Raw genomic sequence first — 18,186 nt, 5'->3', positions numbered from 1 at the left:
TGCCAAAGGTGAGGTCTTCACACATGTCTTTGAGCATTGTGTCATCTCTTAATGAGGATGGTACGGGGACCTGTCAAGGAAGCCCCTAATTGGATCGATGGATGCAAGTAAGGGTCAGTACTGGGTCAGTACTGGATAAAATATTATAGCAACCCCTGCTGGTTCTTGAAAACTTTGTAATTCAATATGTTTAATTGTTTAGTTTTACCTTTTATGGGAACTGTAACCTGAAACAAGCCTTTCAGGTGTCTCTAAAGTTATCTTTAAGAGTTAGTCCCATCTATGATGTCAAACTTCAACCAAAGGGAAGTTCAGATTTTCAAACAAAGGACCCAGAATGGTATAAAGGGTCCAGGTAACATTGGGAAATTGCTCTCAGTGCTTTGGACATGAGTCCCTTGAGATACCCATTGATTGCAATGAAATAAAGCCTGCAAACGATCACCCTTGAGTACTGAGTCTTGCTTTCTTGAACCTTGCAACAAAATGAAATGGAAAGGAATGTGAACCAATTGGCATACAAATTCCAACTTTGGAGGGAACGATCAGGAAGTACAGGGAATTCATCCTGTCCTCTAATTTCATGACTGTGTATACCACAGCCTTTGAGGGACTTTGTTAAAAACTTTGAAAGGTTAAGTTTACAGTCTCAGCTGAATTACCTCTACCCACAATCCGGTTGATACTTTCAAAGTACTCTTTAAGGTTAGTGAGGCAGACTTATCTTTTCACAAACCATGCTAGTTCATTCTTCTGTATGCATAATAATTTTAATTAAGCTTTCCACTAGTTTGCCTGTAACATTAACTGATTGGCCTGTAATTTCCTGGGACCCTTTTTAAATATCATTACATTGGCAACCTTCCAGTCCTGTGGCATGGTGGCTCGTTTAATAGATGGCTTATATATTTTTGTTAGATAAAAAGTTTCAGATTTGAGTTCCTTAAGCACTCTTGGGTAGATGCCATCTGGACCCAGTGACTTGTTTTTAATATGATGTGCTCTAGAGTCCCACCCCAATTCACTCCTGTTTGACTCAGTTCTTCAAATGATGTCCCTGGCATAGGTGCCTGTTCTACATTTACTGTGCTGAAGGCCAGAAGTAAAAAATTCTTTTGTCTTTGCTGTAATTTCTATATCCTCCTAAATTTTCCTTTTATTTCCTTACCTAATGACCCAGCTGCCTCTGTGGCAAGAGGCCTACCCTTGGTATATTTTAAAAATGTTTTTATTGTTTTGCCTTGATTTTAGCCATGTTCATCTTCCCCTCACTTTTCCTTCATCTCTCCTTGTTAGCTTCCATTTCTTTTGCCAAAGGTGGTGTTCCTTCTTGTTTTCCTCATTTGGGCAGGACTTCCATTTTCTGAAGGAAGTGTTCTTACCTTTACAGGTTACTTAACTCGACTCTTGAGCCATGATGGCTTATTCTGGACTTTGTGATCTCTTTCCAGTTTTCCTTTCCTGCGTTCTAGTTGAACCTAGTTTTTCAGTAAGTCCTGTGTGCTCTGGAGAGATTTGACCCCTTAGACTTCTCTTTTTTACTACTTCTCTAGTGAGGTGCCCTCTTTTGAATTCCAGTATGTCTGTTCTGAACTTCTCAATTTTGTATATGCTGAACTGGATAGCACTAAGGTGAACTGGATAACACTAAGATCGCTGTTCTCTGCCAATTCAACAAATTTACGTCTTGTAATAGGTCCACATAGGTCTACCACATAGGATTAAGCCTAGGGTCACTTCCCAGACTATCTGTTATAGGGCACAATCATTCAGTTTATCTAAAAGTTTTCTTTATCATAACCCAAAAGTGAATTTACCAGTCTATGTAAAGGTAATTGAAGTCCTCTATTAAATGCTTTTTTCTTTGGATTCCTTTTGTGATTCTTCAAGTCAAGATCGCCCTTAGCATTGATCAGGATGGCAGTAAGCTATTACATGTACTAAATTTTTATTTGGGCCTACTATTTCCACCCACTATGATACCTGTGCAAGAGTCTGGTTCCCCTAAATTTTCTATTTTTTTTAGATCCCATATGCAGAGCAGCACTACCCCAATGCACCCCTCCCTGTTCTTTCTGTTTAATTTGTATCCTGAAATAACCATATCCCACTTGATTTCTCACCCTAGTACATTTCCATTATGCCGAATATATCTACAGGCATTGTTTACTATAAGGAGGAGGATGTACACTAACCTCCTGCTCAACTTACTCAGATGTTTAAGTTGCCTATTTGCCTGCTTCTTGTTTACCTTGATGTTTCATCACCAGGACACTTTGTCACTCAAGTCCCTCATGCTTGCACATCATAGTCTGATTGGGCAGAGGGATACACGTCCAGGGCTTATGTTTGAGAACCATATCTAGTTTAGCTCTGAGCACAGTTTTGAAAAATCTTTACAAAGCTGTTCTGACACTGCCCTTCAGTTGCTTTTCTCAGTGTTGGGTTTTATAATAGTAATAATACAGGTATTTATATACTGCCTTTCTTAGTCGTCAGATTTCTCCTCAGACTTTAATTCAAGGCTGTTTACATAAGCAAGCTGTTCTGCGAGCAGGCTGTTCTCGTAAATCCCCGTAGGATTTTTACAATTGAAGAAAGGTTCTATCTTTCAAGAACCACACAACTTTTCAGATGGATCTTTTGTGGTCTGTTTTCACTTACTGGCCCCCAGATTCCTCCCAGGCAGGCTGACAAGCAGCTACTTCATCTCTCCAAGAGCAGGTTAAATAACTTGGCTCGGTTTGTCAGCTGCTTCAAGATCTCGCCATTGCCGGTGGCCTCAAACTGGTGACCTTCGGATGTCATCTTCAGGCAAATGGAGGCTCAACCCTCTAGACCAGACCTCTTTGGATGAGATGGAAGGCAGATGTGTGTTGGCGAGAAGTAGCTTGTCACTAACTTAGCTAGTGCTTGTGTACTATAGTCAGGTTTTTTGATAATCCCACTAGTTTTAGAATCAAACTATACAAGAGGACTTCTGTGTGCATGTATGCACAAGCATGCACACTTCATAAATAGCAGCCATTGGGGGCAGAAGCTAAGATGGATTGGGACCATGCCCATTTGCCCTTGCTCTGTTTTCCTGATGGCAAATCTTCTCCTGGAGTGGCTATTTGCTGCAAACTTCAGACTGTAACTGCAATATTCCCTACTCTGAGCATGTATATGAGAGAGATCACAATTAAAATTGTCTTATACTGAGGAGACCATTGGTCCACTGATTAGCAGTGTTTCTCTAGGATGTCAGGACTTTCCAGTCCTACCTGAAGATGTTTGGGATTGTACCTGGGAACTTTTGTATGCAAAGCATCTTGTACTGCTGAACTATAGCCCATCTCCTTTCAAAAGCAATAGTGCCAATATCCAGTGTATGACTGGAAAACAAGTCCTTGGGAGACAGGTATATGTGTTTACAAGTTACAAAATTTTTACTTCATTCAGATTCAATGATATTTATTGTAGAGCAGGAATTGATTCCTTTTTCTAGGAAAATTAACTTCAAACTTGAAGTTCTTAGCAGTTTCTGCTACGGTCCTTGTTTGTGCCTTCACGGTGACCCCACCTAAGTCATCTCAGTATATGTGAATCCAGAGTTTAAGCTGGTTTTAATGGGTATATTCTGCCATAGTTTCCTTGGCTTTCCTTCAGACAGCTTGCTTATAACCAAGCTGCAATCTCAACCAGACTTTGAATTTACATTGCATAACTGTGCAAACATACATTGCAGGTGAATAAAATATCCCAACTTTGCTAATAGTATCTTCACTTACAGTGCCTGTTGTCTTAGAGGGAAATTCTTAATTGGATTAATAGCCTGTGTGCTAAACTTCTTAATGAGAATTAATGGGTGTGCATTACAAATTCCTAATTAACAATAGGGAATAGAATTGGATAAAAAGACTGCCTGCTACAACTAAAAATACAACAGCATCATGATACTGTTAATGTTTAATGTTAAAGTATTATGTCTGTAATAAGATGAATTTAATTAGCCACTGAATTAAGCATGTTGATCCTTAGTGTACAGTATATTTCCTGCTAGTATTTACCACAGAGGCTTCTTGCTAAATCAACATTATAATCCTGCTTTCATTTCCCACCAGATGATGAAACATGCCTGGGATAATTATAAACGTTATGCATGGGGATTAAATGAACTGAAACCCGTATCGAAGCAAGGACACTCAAGCAATTTATTTGGTAAGTAATATGTGCTTTTGTACTTAGTGACATCAGCTGATTTACTGCTTTAAAGTTAAATTACATTGGCAGCGTGTGTGCTCTTAACCAGCTGTTGTGACATGTGCTTTCTTTAAATAATTACTTATTGAATATAACAAAAGTAGCATTTTTGTCTCAGTGTTGTCTCAGTCACAGTGTTGTCTCCATTTATGGAAAATATCACAACTCTAATTCCAGTACAATGCCACTATATAGTGCAGTTTATTTTTAGGATTTTTATCCCACCAGTGTAGATCCTTGGGAGACTTAAAATATCAAAATAAAACATTTCCATTGATCTGACAGTCCAGTAGATTTTTAACACCCTTAATATAGACAATACTAATTATGTACAATGGAGTGGAGTCCTGGGGTGCCCTCTAGCTTTGACAGTAGGCTCATTCAGTTAAATTCTCACTTCAGTTGCTTTATTGTAGCTTTTGTATATAGGGTGATGGTTTTTGGTAGAAACTTTACTATATGAGGAACCCTTGTTTAAATGAAGGATTAACTTCAAAGCTTTCTTGAAATTGCTTCCTTGTCTTTTATTTACGACATAATATATATGTCATAATATATATATATATAAATAAAACACACGCACACACACACACTTTGTATATATACTTCCTTGAAATTGCTTCCATGTCTTTTATATATTTACTTTGTTCATATGGTAGTGGAATCCTAGCTTTGCTGTTTCTGTATTCCAGCCAGAACCCTGAAGTCCTACCGAACAGTTTTGGTTTGCCAAGATTTTGTGGGCATTTTCCCTGGCTTGGGATAGAAAGGGAACTAGATGGTATAGCAAACCCAAAAAGGCTAGCAAAAAAAGCAGCCATGTGTCATCTTCCCTATCCTATTCAGGGATGTGGTGCATTCCCTCGCTGTGCTCCAAGTTTCTCTATCTTCATTTCACTTTTGTGGACACATTAGTGTGTGGTGAAAAAATCATCACTTGTTAAATATGACACCATGTTATGGAGGATAGTGAGAAAAGGAGACACACAGCTATCATTCTTTCTATCTGCGGTAACATACCCTAAATACTCACCTATAAAATTTTTGCCAAGTAATCAAGCTCCAATTATCATTTCGCCTTATCTCCGGGTCAATCAGAGCGCAGAGCCTTTCCTTTCTTGCTAAAGCAGGCTCATTAGAAGCAATGCAGAGATCATTTGTTTCTATAGTAACCTAGGAAATTCCAGCCAAAGTTAACCTTTTATTCTCCTCTTTTGCAAATGCTGCTGCAACCTGGTTCCTTTTTGCAAATGCATGCATTTTTTTTTAACACCAGGATGGGATCTTCCTTCCATTTGAAATAAAGTCCCAGGCTACAATTCAGTGCACCATTATTTAAAAATAACTCCCATGGAAAGCACTTGGTCTACTTCTGAGTAAAAAGGGTTGCAAATATATGCAACTGAATCTCTCTGCTGTGAATTGAATTGCACGTTCCCAGTTTGTATGTTATATGTAGAGCTTCTGGCTTAACACACCAGACACCTTAAAGGTGGATTTGATTCATGGATCTCCTGCAGTGGTTCCCAACCTTTTTCACTTGCATATCCCTTGGCAGCCCATTTCCATAAATTGTACTCTTCATGTTAGCAAAATGTTTATAATAATACAAGCCCTCAGCTCCTTTCTATGAAAACCCAGACTTCAACACATATTCTCTCTTTTTATCTGTTTGAAGAACAGAAGACTCTGCCTTTGCACTGTTTTGCGCCAGAAGTGTGCTGAGAAATTCTAGGTGATTGAAAACCAGCACAGTAAAAAAATCTGAAACAATTTGGAAAGTGATCAATCACTAGTTCATAGATGAATTGATGACCAAAAACTAGCTATTGGCTGGGCTTTCGTAGCCAACTAGCTACCTCCCTTCCTGCCTTGCTGGTCCTTGCAAAGCATTCTGGAGCAGGACCTACCTTTTTCTTCCATTAGTCCATTCTTTCTCAAGTATCTGATAGTGTTTACAAAACAGTGGTGAAGACCAGAATTTAAAAAGAATAGAAATGTATCTTATGACCTTTTACTATGTTTTTAATAAATTAGAGACTACAGTTCTTAGGTAACAATTAGTGGTAGGTTATTTTTCAGGATCTGGCCTCAGGTAAAGTCAGACAAAACTATAGTCAGACACCCCCCTAAGTTTAACCCCCGACTTATCTGAGGGTCATAGAAAATTCCATGATTGCTGGCTCAAAACCTGCCCTCGACTTATCTGTGGGATCAACTTATGGTTGAGTGTCTGCAGTAGCCCAGTTTGACAGCCCAATCCAATGCCAGGGCTATGCCTCCAGCCAGCACGCTACCCTGGCAACGGCTGTTATGAAAGTGCCACAAGGCACCTTGATGCTAGCAGAGAATGTGCAATGAGGCCAGCACCAGTCAGCACTGGGTCACAGTACAGGAAGGATACGGATGACGAGCGCGCGGCAGTGAGTAACCCCACTGAGCTGCAAGGAGGCTTTTTGGGATAGGGAAAAGCGAGGAGGGGGAAGAACGGGGTGGAAGGAAGGCAGTTCCGCAGGCAGGTTGGGCCCAGAAGGGATGGGAATGGTAGCTGAGGCTGCTGCCGGATCCTATCCCCCCCTCCTGAGCAGAGCTGGAAGACACAGATCTCTTTGGTTTTGCACCAAGTAAGAGGTTGGTTCAGATTTGAGTAGACTCATTAGAGCCAGTTGCATTCTGCACAGGGTAAGGGAACCAAGCTTCCCTTAATTAGACCTGCTGCACCTTCCCTGGCCCTACAGGATACAGCAGTGGCCATTTTGGTGCCACTGGGTGCCAGGGAGGGATAGGCTCTTAGTTTCATCCTGTAATCCCTAAATGTAAAATGTAGTGTTGTCCATGATTCCAAATCATGCTCCCATGCTGAAGCCTTCCAGTTTTCTCTCGGTTTCATTGGGGTAGATTGCATAGGTGCTGTATCTACATTGCTCATCTTTCAACCCTGTGCTGGCGGCCTGAGTGCAGGAGACTTCTGTTCATTAAGATGTTTATCCTTAATGTTTAACCATGCTCAGGATTGTGGTCTAATAAAGTGTATCCTGTGATACCATTCTAATAGAGGTTTTGAGGTCCTTTGTTGCCCATTCCTCTGGTAATGAATGCTTGCTATTTGGGAAGGATGAGTAAAAAGTAACTTCTGCTCAGGACTGATTGGGCCTGTTTATCATGGCAGAAGCCAAACCTTTTCAGGGCCATATCCCCTTGAAATACATCTTTTTTAGTGTCATATAAAAAGGCAATTTCTGCCACTAACAGAATGGTAGAGAAAAAATCAAAGGGATCTTGGTAGTTGGCTTTTTGGCTTGTCAGGTCAGCCTTGTATGTTAGAACTGTAGTCTGAAATATCAGTTGGAAAAAATTCAATTTTCCTTGGGACCTTGCATGCTTTGACCTTGACCCATGTTAATTACTCATTTTTGGCAACATAAATTGCAAACCAGATGAATACAGTTGAGGAAGGATCTAGTGCCAAACACAAGTGCAACAATGCATTCTGGCTCATTCAAGTTTATCCTGTGTAATCAGAAGAGTCTGTTTACTGCCTTTATGTTTTGTTGATGGAACCAACCACATGATGTGATTTATATGCATCACATGGAGGCCATGGTAGCATCTGGACATGCTGTACTATAGGCTTTTGGATTCAACTCATGCTTTGCTTAGACAAAATTTTCATTTTGGAAGTACTTGGATTGATAAGCAAGCACTGTAATTTCATACAGAAAACGGGATCACGTGCATAGAAAAAATGCAACTGGTTCATTTGACTATCACATAAAACTTGTCCCAGTCATAAGCAGATTAATCGCTATTGCTGCGGTTTTCAAACTCTCCAGGAGTTTGAAACCCACAGTAAGTCCTTGTGGGGGTGGGGGGAAGGCAGTGACACAATCCCCAGGATTTTGCTGCTCAGGGGGGCTGCAGGGACTGGGGTGTACTCACCAGTTCCTGCAGCAGCTGTTCTGGGGTGTCCTGAGGTGTCCAGCAGCTGTCCTGGGGTGCGAGGAGCCCTGTGTGAGTGCCTGCAGGAATCCCCAGGTCAGCAGAGGTGAAAGTGGAGCAATTGCACTCCACTTCCGCAAAACCAGAAGTAGAGCGTGATCGTTCCACTTTTGCTTCTGCTGACTTAGGGAGCCCTGCAGATGCTCACAAAGGGCTTCCCACACCCCAGGACGACTGCTGCAGGGACTTGTGAGTGCACCCCAGTCCCTGCAGCCCTGTCAGAAGTGAAAATGGAGCGATCCCGCTGCGCTGCCGGTTTAGTGGAGGTGGGGTGTGATCGACCCACTTTCACTTTGGAAGCATCGGGGATGCTCTAGTTCTCCCCCTGCAAATGTGTTTTGTGTGGGTTTTTTTTTAAAAAAGTGACCACAAGTAAATGGCAAATATTGTTGAGAACAGTCCTATTGTTTTTGGAAGCAGGATGCGATTACTGTAGTTGTTGACATTTATGATACTTATTGGCTGCTGCAAGCTCTGATTCATTTTGATCCCCAATAGAACTTGGTGGTTCTAGTCATTGAACCATTCTTTCTGACTATAAAACTGATTTGAGGGTTTGTGTGAGAATAACCAATTTGGTTTATGGAAAGATGAAAAATCTGCAAGTCATTATGAATGTAGACTGGCTGTCACTGTTTCCATGCAAGGCTATGAAGTAAAATTGTTTTTGCTCCAGCAACTTTGCAGTTTGTTACTTGTCTGTGACAAGTGATAGATCACTAAGGTGCAAATCTTTATGGAAAATGTACAAACCTGTATTAAAGTCTTCCTGCTTGTCCTGTCCCGTCCAGTTTTCATAGTACAGTACTGTACTGTGCAGCGGACTGCCCTGCTTGCTCTCTCTTTCTTTCAGCTAGAACACTTGGTGGGTCCAAGTCCCATGCTGCTAAACAAATATTGTACAAGTTTGACCTGCTGAATGTATGTCTTCCAGAGAGCAGGGTAGAACAGAAGCATGACAGAAGCAGACATGAAGCGCTAGGGATGGAGCAGGATGGGCATCCCTGTAATACTTATTTGCAAGGGTGAGCTCTGTGCACAGGTTCTTCACAGATGTCTTGCAATTTTTAGAAGTTAATTGTCTCTTACTTGATATGCCCTACCTTGCTTTTAGAGACTTATGACGTAAGCTAGAAGCTGAATTATCCTTCTGGAGCCAAAAACAGAAGTTTGTATTTATAGCTTGTGCTGATTTAATATAATAATCTATTTTAAATCCAATAACACTTCCATATGGCAACTTAACTAGTTCCAATATTTATTGGTAGATGAAATCTTTATCCTATTTGTACCATGATCATTTTAAATTGGATTACTCCATTTTGTCCTCTAAATCGGGTGTCCAAAGTTTTTGGCAGGAGGGCCACATCTCTCTGACACTGTGTCAGGGGCTGGGGGGGGAAAGAATTAATTTACATTTAAAATTTGAATACATTTATATAAGTATACTTACATGAATATATTAAAGATGAACTTATATGAATGAATGAAGGCCTTGCAATAGCTCAAGGCCCATAAAAGGCCTTGCACAAAGCAAAGCTAGCCTTTCCTTTGCTGCTGCTACTGCATCACAGATGTGAAACAGCAAGCAGTGGAGGAAGCCCTCATCCCACAGCTCACGCGAGAGGTCAAACAGTCGCCCTCACACTGAGAGCAGTTGCTTCGGGCCAGTGTGGGCTCCAACAAATCTCTGGAGGGCCAGAGGCTCATTGGAGACTGGGGCCTCTCTGAGGGCCACACTGAGAGGCCTCGAGGGCTGCATGTGGCCCCAGGGCCAGAGTTTGGGCACCCCTGCTCTAAATGATGCTATGCCAAGTTGCATGTTTGTCTCTTGGTGGCCTATCCAAATTGGTATTGGAGAAAAATATTGATGTAACATTGTTCAGGAGAAGCACACGATTAGAACCGACTGCTGTTTGCTCTCATGGTACAGTCTTCACAGTCAGTATGTTAATAATATGTATGCTTTTAAGAATATTATCACTTGCTAACACATTTTTCTGGCAAGTACCCAGCACTAGTTTCCTCTTCTTGACTGTGACCACAAGCTGTCTTATGTGCTGTAAGAATGCATATTATCCATTCTATTTACCTGTGGAATGAACTGTCCTCTATCCAGGGATCTCCAAACTCCGGCCTGGGGGCCAGATGTGGCCCCCATTGAGCCTCTATGCGGCCCGCAGCCAGCCTCTTGTCCCCTGAAAGCCCCTGGCCCACTTTGCTGAACATGACTGGAACTATGCTCTGGTTGCATCTGGAGGGTGTTCTAAGGACCAGAGAGGTTGAATGAATGAGTCCATTCATTCATTTATTCACATATCTAAGTTGCATCTCTATTTATATAAATTTTATCTTTAAATTTTTTTTTTACCCTCAAAATTGTACCAGATATTTGATGCAGCCCTCTGGCCAAAAAGTTTGGAGACCCCTGCTCTATGCAAACCAATCCAATTCATATTTACTTGAACATTTCAACAAGAGTTACTCACTTGTAAGTGTTTGTAAACTTTGCAGGCTTGAACAGACTAAGAAAATATAAACTGCAGGTTCTCATAGCATCCATAATACACAGATGTCTTTTTTACAGTGATTATTATAGCAGTGTTGTGTATTCAGTGTACTATTGTTTTTAAGAATTTAAAACACAGTTTTCCCATTCAGCAAGTTTTTGAACTTGCTTTCCCATTAAAATTGAGCATTTTAAGAATTCATCTAATTCCTCTTTTTATCAGAGTTTAGAATACTGAAACTTTCCTTAACCTAGGACAGCCACTTTCAACCCCTGTGCCGTGGCACACTGGTGTGCCGTGAATAGTCTGCAGGTGTGCAGCGAGAATTTGAGGAAAGATAATTTATTAATAGGGCTATTGGGGGATGTGAGCCTCCCACCAATAGCATGGTGTGCCTTGCCACTTGTCAAAAGTCTGATAGTGTGCCTTGAAAATTTTAGCACCATGTCAGTATGCCGTGAACTGAAAAAGGTTGAAAATCATTGATCTAGGATGTTAACCTCCACTTTCTCATGCCATTTCCGGTGAGTTGAGTAAAATATTTCTTTGTAGGGCATGCCTAGAATAGTTCAGTATTGGTCTTTATGGCTGGTTGATACATAAGTAGAGCTGCAAAATCTGAATTTAAAAGTCGTATATTTCCTGTAGTTCTGTTTCAAGAATCTGTAACAGGGTCTGAATAAAACGTTTTTCCACAAAAACATCTATCGTGCTTTCTAGATCCATTAATGTGCTTACTTTGTCAAATTTTTCCTGCCTTTTTAACGTGTTGTCCGTAGCTAGAGCACAGTTCAGTGGTGAACATTTAATAGGCAACACTTGATTTAAAAAAGCCTGTGTTACTGAGTGGTTATTTAGAAGAGAAATGGCAAGGGCAGCAGTTAATGTTGTGGTCAGAACTAGAGTACTGCTCTTTGAGTAAGTTTATATAGCTGCTTTGAGGGCCCTTAATCAGGATGGAAAGGCAAGGTATAAATTCAGTAAATGATACAGGTGTGTTGCTTAGTGACAGACCACATATGACAATGGTCAAAACACAAGGAAGAGGATCTTAATGAGGCAGTCTGGTCTCCCATGGCCTGCAGTAGTTTGTATTTACACAACAAAGAGGCTCTTGATGCAAAGAAAAGGTAATCTGTCTCCATTAGCCTGTGTAGTCAGCTAGTTTCTGGCAGGGAGTGCCTGTTTACACAACAAAGCACTAAATTTTTTGCTTAATGACCTGATTGTATAAAAAAGACTGAGATTGTTTCCCCTTTTTTAAGTGTCACACACCTGTAAGTATATTAACATACAACCAGGTTCATCATTGTGGCATCTGATATCGTAACATACTTGCATAAAAGGTAAGGAAACATTATGCAAAGGCGTCCCAAGAGCAGAATCAAGACTGGAAATACATTATAGATTATTTGAATAGTGCAGAGAACAAAAAAATGTAGCCCACATGGAAGGGAGTTGCAGGAGCCTAAGAGCAAATAGTTGTGGTTTAGGCAGCATAGCAGCAAAAATCACTACAAAGAAGTGATTGGGTCTAAAATAGAATAAAACAGGCTTAACAGTGAGAAATTAATTTTCCCAAATGCATGTTGTGGTAAAGCACAGGGAGTGGTGTGTGTGGAAGAAATAACACCCCCTGTACCCATCGCAGGTTTGAAGGTGGATGGAGTACAATTTGGAGTAAGGGGACATGTCTCCTTACCCCAAGTATTGCCCAGCCACTGCAACAGGGCTACTTGGATCTGCACTAGCAAAATAACTGGTGCAGATCTGAGCAACCTGTGTAATGCCAGGCTGCTCAGGAGGGGGTTAGGATCCAGCCTAAGTGCTGCACTCTAGTCCCACTGTTCTTCTGGGCCCATTCATGAGGCTAACTGAAGCAGTTGCCTCTGGGAGCAGATTGGCACAGAGCACTCACTTTTGTCCACCTGCTTGCATCTACTGATCCTCTCCTCCTTCTCCCTGGATTGAAAAAGGAAGGGGGACACAGATCAGAAGTGTAGAGGAAAGCATTGAGATGGGGTTGGAAGAGCAGAAGTGGGCAGCTTTGGGCTTACTGCCTCAGCCCTAGCTTAATGAGATATCTAGGCTTCAATCATATATGCACTTGTGTGTAAGTCCTATTGAACTCAATGAGTACTTTGAGAAATACTCAGCATATTTCTACTTTTGAGTAGGACTATATAGGATTATACAATATTCTGTAAAGCAAACAAAATCCAATACCTATAGGATTTTATTTTATTCATAAGGTAAATACACCTTGAAAGTATTTATTGCTTGAGAGAAGACACATGGAAATAGACCTTTTGTCTAATTGTATGAATATTCTTGGTTATAACAAGTTAGTTTTTTTATAGGTAATATTCAAGGAGCAACTATTGTCGATGCCTTGGATACACTATATATCATGGAAATGAAAGATGAATTTGAAGAAGCCAAAGAATGGGTGGAGAAAAACCTAGATTTTAATGTGGTGAGTATTAGTCTTTAATTCTACTGCTGCTTGCAGAAAGGCAATAAATGGCTGTTATGACTTGAAGAATATTTCTGAGCAGCCATCTCAGGAAGAGATGTCTTTGTTCCAAGCAAGTAACTGTTTTCATGTTATGCTTTTCCCTCTCTTACTATGTATGAGTGAGGTGATAGTTAACTTTAACTAGATTCTGCAACTACAAATGGGCTTCTGGAAGGCAATTTTAGCTTGAGTGTCTGTTTAAAATGCCAATAAATCTTTCTCATAAGAATTGAATTAATATAGATAATGGAGAGGAAGGTATATTATTTTGAATGGTTTTTTAAAACCCAACTATTTCCAGTTACAAGCAAATGGTGTCCTTACTGACAAAGCATTCTATCATGTAGTTGTTTGACAGATTATAAAAAGGCCTGCAAAATTATTCCTATCCAAGTGATAGTGGCAGTACAGAAATGCCATAATTCAGTTGCGTAGATCTTTTATAGAACTATTCTGGAGAAAGTGATCTGTAACTTTAAATTGGGGCTGTGTATGCTATTAGTTGCTGGTTGGTTTCTTCTATTAAAGCTTGAAAGAAGATATACTCTTTCAGTATCCAGCAATTAAAATGACAGCAAATAACTCCCTGATGCAGTACTGCAACTGGCATCACCTTCTTTGTTTACCCGATTCCTGCATAATGTCTCATGTAAAGATAAATCTTTCAGAAGACATTGCATCTTTCAGGATAGTGAAATTCCAAACAGATTGAAGAGTTCTAAAGGCAGTATGGTAGCAGATGCCTTATAGTGAAAGTGCCAAGTAATCCACATTGGACAAAAAATCCAAACTGCCATCACATCATCACTTATAAACTGTACTCCATGAACAAAACTACACTGATGCATGGGTAGTGAGAAGAGAGCTCAATTTAACGTTCAAGCCTCTAGAATCTGCCAAGGAGCGACTCTGTAAAAACATTTTTTTTTAGTATGCTTCTGGTTGCATCTTTAGGTTCAATTATACAGTCCACTAACTTGCCATATAGAACATATTGAGAGATAATTTGCTTCAGTTTAGTTTATTACTCAAAATAAGAGCTTCTTGAGTAATCTGGGACTTTCCATTACTGTTATCTGTACCTCAGGGTAAATTCAAGAGTAGCCATGCTATGGCATGTTACCCCAGAGGGAGAATCTATTCAGACAACCAGCACTTTTAAACATCTTTCTCTGCACTCTTAACCTCAGGGAGGTACAGTACTAGACTTTAGACTCCAAGATCAGCCTCCCAAGATTTAGCCTCCAAGTTTCCCCAGACCTCCCAATGCCTTATAAAGCATTAAAAACACCACTTCAACAGTTTCTCCATGAAACTGTTATTTCGGCTTCAGAGCTCAGTCTGAGCTTGGCAGAGGTTGGTGACAGACATCATCAGCTTCTTCTGAGCTCTAAATCCCCCCAGAGGTGAGGAGAGTGTTCACCCTATTGTTTCAGCTATCCATGGGGGTTCCAGAACAGAACTCCTGCAGATAAAGGGGCATGCATATACTGCTAAAGAAATACCATAGATCCCGCAAGTGCTAAACTTCTCAGTATTACATTTTTCTTTAGGTTGCTATAGTAGTTCTGCGCCTTTTTATTGAAAATTGACAATGTTAAATTGAAGTTGCACAGATGTTTCTTGAAATTCAAACAGAGTTGGTTATTACTAAGGGCCCAATCCAATGCTCTACTGGTGCCATGCAGTACAGCAGCACCAAAATGGCTGTGGGGCCAGAGCAGCCATTGGAGGTCTCCTCAGGATAAGGAAACATTGGTTCTTATACCGTGTGGCCCTGATGGGTCGCCTCTGAGCTGCACCAGCTATTTAGCTGTAACAGAACTGAGGGGACCCATGTTGGGCTCCAGCACTCAGGAGGGGGGGATAAGATTCAGCAGCAGCCTCTGCTGTCATTGGGCCACCCTCCCCTGCCCAGTTTAGCCCCTTCCCAGAATGCCTTCCTGCTACTCAGTGGGATACTTTACTGCCAGGTGCTCCAGATCATCCTTCCACCATTACAGAGGCCCATCATCAACTGATGTTGGCCTCTCCATCTTCCTGGCTGCCTCAGTGTGCCTTACGGTTATGGATAGTTGCAAAATAAGCAATGATTCAGAACCTGCTTCTGGAGTCCATAAAAAATCAGAGATTAGATCTTAAATGCTACAGTTCTGATTTCAGTTTTATGAAATTAATATGCTTGCCTGAAGCAAAGCTGAAAAATTCCAGAGTAACAATATAAACCAAGATGTTGAGTGTGTGAACCACAATAGGATTCCCAGAAAAAGAAAAGCCCTTTTGGTACAAATATGTCAACTTGTAACATTTATTTAAAATAAAAGGTATCTTTTTGGGGATTCTCACTATGGGCAACAGTGCTAGAGGTGCTGGCCACTAGTTTGTGTGGGCAGGTGCAGGGCTGACAGGTGAGCACATGCCTGAATTGGCAACAGCCAATGCTGTCTTGTCTGCTTGTGAGAATCCACATCCTAGCAGCTTTTTAATCAGAGTGCGCTATGCTCTACAATTTTATAGATTCATGGGGGGGGGGGGAGACTTGCAGGCTATGCAGCAACCTGCTGCTCCTTCCCTGCCCCCCTTCAAAAGTTTCATTGTTTGTGCCTTTCCTCTTCCTTGTTACCTTTGATTTAAAATATAGGTTGGTGTTTGAAAATGTTCTTTTAAATTGTGGTTGGTATTAAAAACTTGTGTTGAGGTATAGGTTTTCATCTTTATATAACATACTGATTTACAAATCTCTTAATTTCATTTTATGTGGCGGAAAGAGAATATTTTAAATTTGTGTTTTCTTTCAAAATGACTTTGTTTTCTGAGACTGAGTCATCATAGGGAAATTATCAGGCATAGTCTTCAATGGGTGTTTTCACTGTCTTATCCCTCCTTTACTACATCTGATGGCATGAAGTTCTTAGAAGTGAAGTAAAGTCACTTCGTCTGCTCCTCAGATATTTCTGATCTGCATGCTTTTCCAGGATGAAGCTAGCTTGCTATAATGAGCTTAACGGCTATCCTATTCAAGAGAGCTTTTAAAACTACCACTTCATACAATCTCTTGCTTAACTTGTTCTGCAAATACCCAAGTGGATTGTATAACTTAATGTATTTAGTATGAGCTGTGGTTTGTACAACTGCTAGAGATGGTAAAATCTGTCAGAAGATTTATTTGGAGCTAAAACTTAAAATGAGGATTCTTGAACTGATTGATAGTTTATTTCTTTAACTAATACTTGATAAAGGAACATATGCTGTCTTGGAGCATCCTTTTCAGTTCTCTCCAAAACTATTTTGTTTAAATCTGAAGAAGTTCACAATCCATTTAGCAAAGACAGCTCCAGTGGTATATAAAGTTTTTTGCCCAGGAACATAATCTCTGGTTTCTTCTGTCATCAATCAACCACATCATATATGTTGATAAAGACAATAAAATCTTATTGCTAATTGTAATTTAGAGAACTGAGTATGAGGAATTTGGTGGAGTCTGTCATTCTGGAAAGTCACAACTGAAGGTTTTCCAAAGTTAATCTAAAACTTTTGGCCATAGTCCTATTGGTCCTTTGCCAATATTGTAAAATATCACAGAGCAGTGGAGGTGGTAGGGACTGCAAAGTTTAATTGGTTTGAATGGACATTTCTTGCATAAGCAAGAGATTACTGTTATTGTAGCGAGGATCCCCCAAGAGACCTTTTAATTTTTTTGTATGTTTTCTGTTTAAGAGGTTGAGTTTTACTAATAAAAAGTCAAACTAATCATAAGTATCTATTTAGTTGGTAGTCCTGCTATTGTAAAACTTTAAGTCTGAATGGCTTCAATTTTGAAGCTTGAAACTGATGTGTAAGCAATTTAAGGAAAGAAAAGGCTTGACCATAGCAACTTTTGGCACAATTACCCAATTAAATACATTGTGCTTGAGTAGTTTGCATGTGCTAAACTGGTCTGAATTAAAAACAAAAACCTGTGCTCACTGTTGCAGCAGGCATAATTTTAGAGGCCTCTTTCATTCAGAAAAAAATGCTTCTTGAGATGACACGTCTTCTGCAGTGTTTATGTAATAAACATTTTAAATGTAAATCACTTGCCTGATAGGGACCTTCTCATCTATTTGTTAGATCTGTTTGATCAATTAATTGGTTCATCTAAGGCTGCAGCCTTAACTGTTTTCCCAGGTAACCCTTTACATGGGGGGGGGGATGCAAGGAGAAGTTCTGATGGCATTTAATGAGATATACTTATGGTATCTTGTTACATTCTAGCTTTACTTTCTGTTAGAGCAGGGGTGTCCAAAGTTTTTGGCAGGAGGGCCACATCGTCTCTCTGTCACTGTGTCGGGTGGAAAAAGAATTAATTTACATTTAAAATTTGAAATAAATTTGCATAAGTTTACATAAATGAATATATTAAAGATGAACTTATATGAATGATTGAAGGTCTTGCAATAGCCTATAAAAGGCCTTGCACAAAGCAAGGCTGGCCTTTTCTTTGCTGCTGCTACTGCATCACAGACATGGAACAGCAAGCAGTGGAGGTAGCCCTTATCCCACAGCTCACGCGAGAGGTCAAGCAGTCACCCTCACGCTGAGAGCAGTTGCGTCGGGCCAGTGTGGGCTCCAACAAATCTCCGGAGGGCCAGAGGCTCATTGGAGACTGGGGCCTCCCTGAGGGCTGCATTGAGAGGCCTCAAGGGCCACAAGTGGCCCCAGGGCCGGGGTTTGGGCACCCCTGTGTTAGAGGTTGGCTGAAGAAACCAAAGTTTCAGAGTAAAACTTGAGATTTTCTCAGATTAAACAAAAATTATCTGGGGGGGGGATTGAAAAGGATACTACTGTTTTTAAAAATAGCATACCATTTTGTGCAGTGCTTTGACTTATTCCATGATCAAAATGTATGAGGAGTCCATTCTAGATCCTAGAATT

The 18,186-nt window shown here is 40.5% G+C and overlaps 1 protein-coding gene across 2 annotated transcripts in view; it reads left to right on the top strand.

Moving 5' to 3' along the window:
- MAN1A1 (mannosidase alpha class 1A member 1) overlaps positions 1-18,186 on the top strand; it is a 79,996-nt gene that overhangs the window by 17,225 nt on the left and 44,585 nt on the right. For both annotated transcript variants that reach the window (XR_010793699.1, XM_066613872.1), the window contains exons 2-3: positions 4,107-4,203; positions 13,115-13,230. Coding sequence is in view for 1 of the 2 variants with exons in the window: in XM_066613872.1 (XP_066469969.1) it covers positions 4,107-4,203; positions 13,115-13,230 (213 nt within the window). In the remaining variant the exon portion in view is untranslated. The remainder of the gene's footprint in view (positions 1-4,106; positions 4,204-13,114; positions 13,231-18,186) is intronic.

Source organism: Tiliqua scincoides, chromosome 1 (assembly GCF_035046505.1).
Source record: "Tiliqua scincoides isolate rTilSci1 chromosome 1, rTilSci1.hap2, whole genome shotgun sequence".
Taxonomy (NCBI): domain Eukaryota; kingdom Metazoa; phylum Chordata; class Lepidosauria; order Squamata; family Scincidae; genus Tiliqua; species Tiliqua scincoides.
Note: the sequence above shows the minus strand (reverse complement) of the source record. Positions and strands in the feature narration are given on the sequence as shown.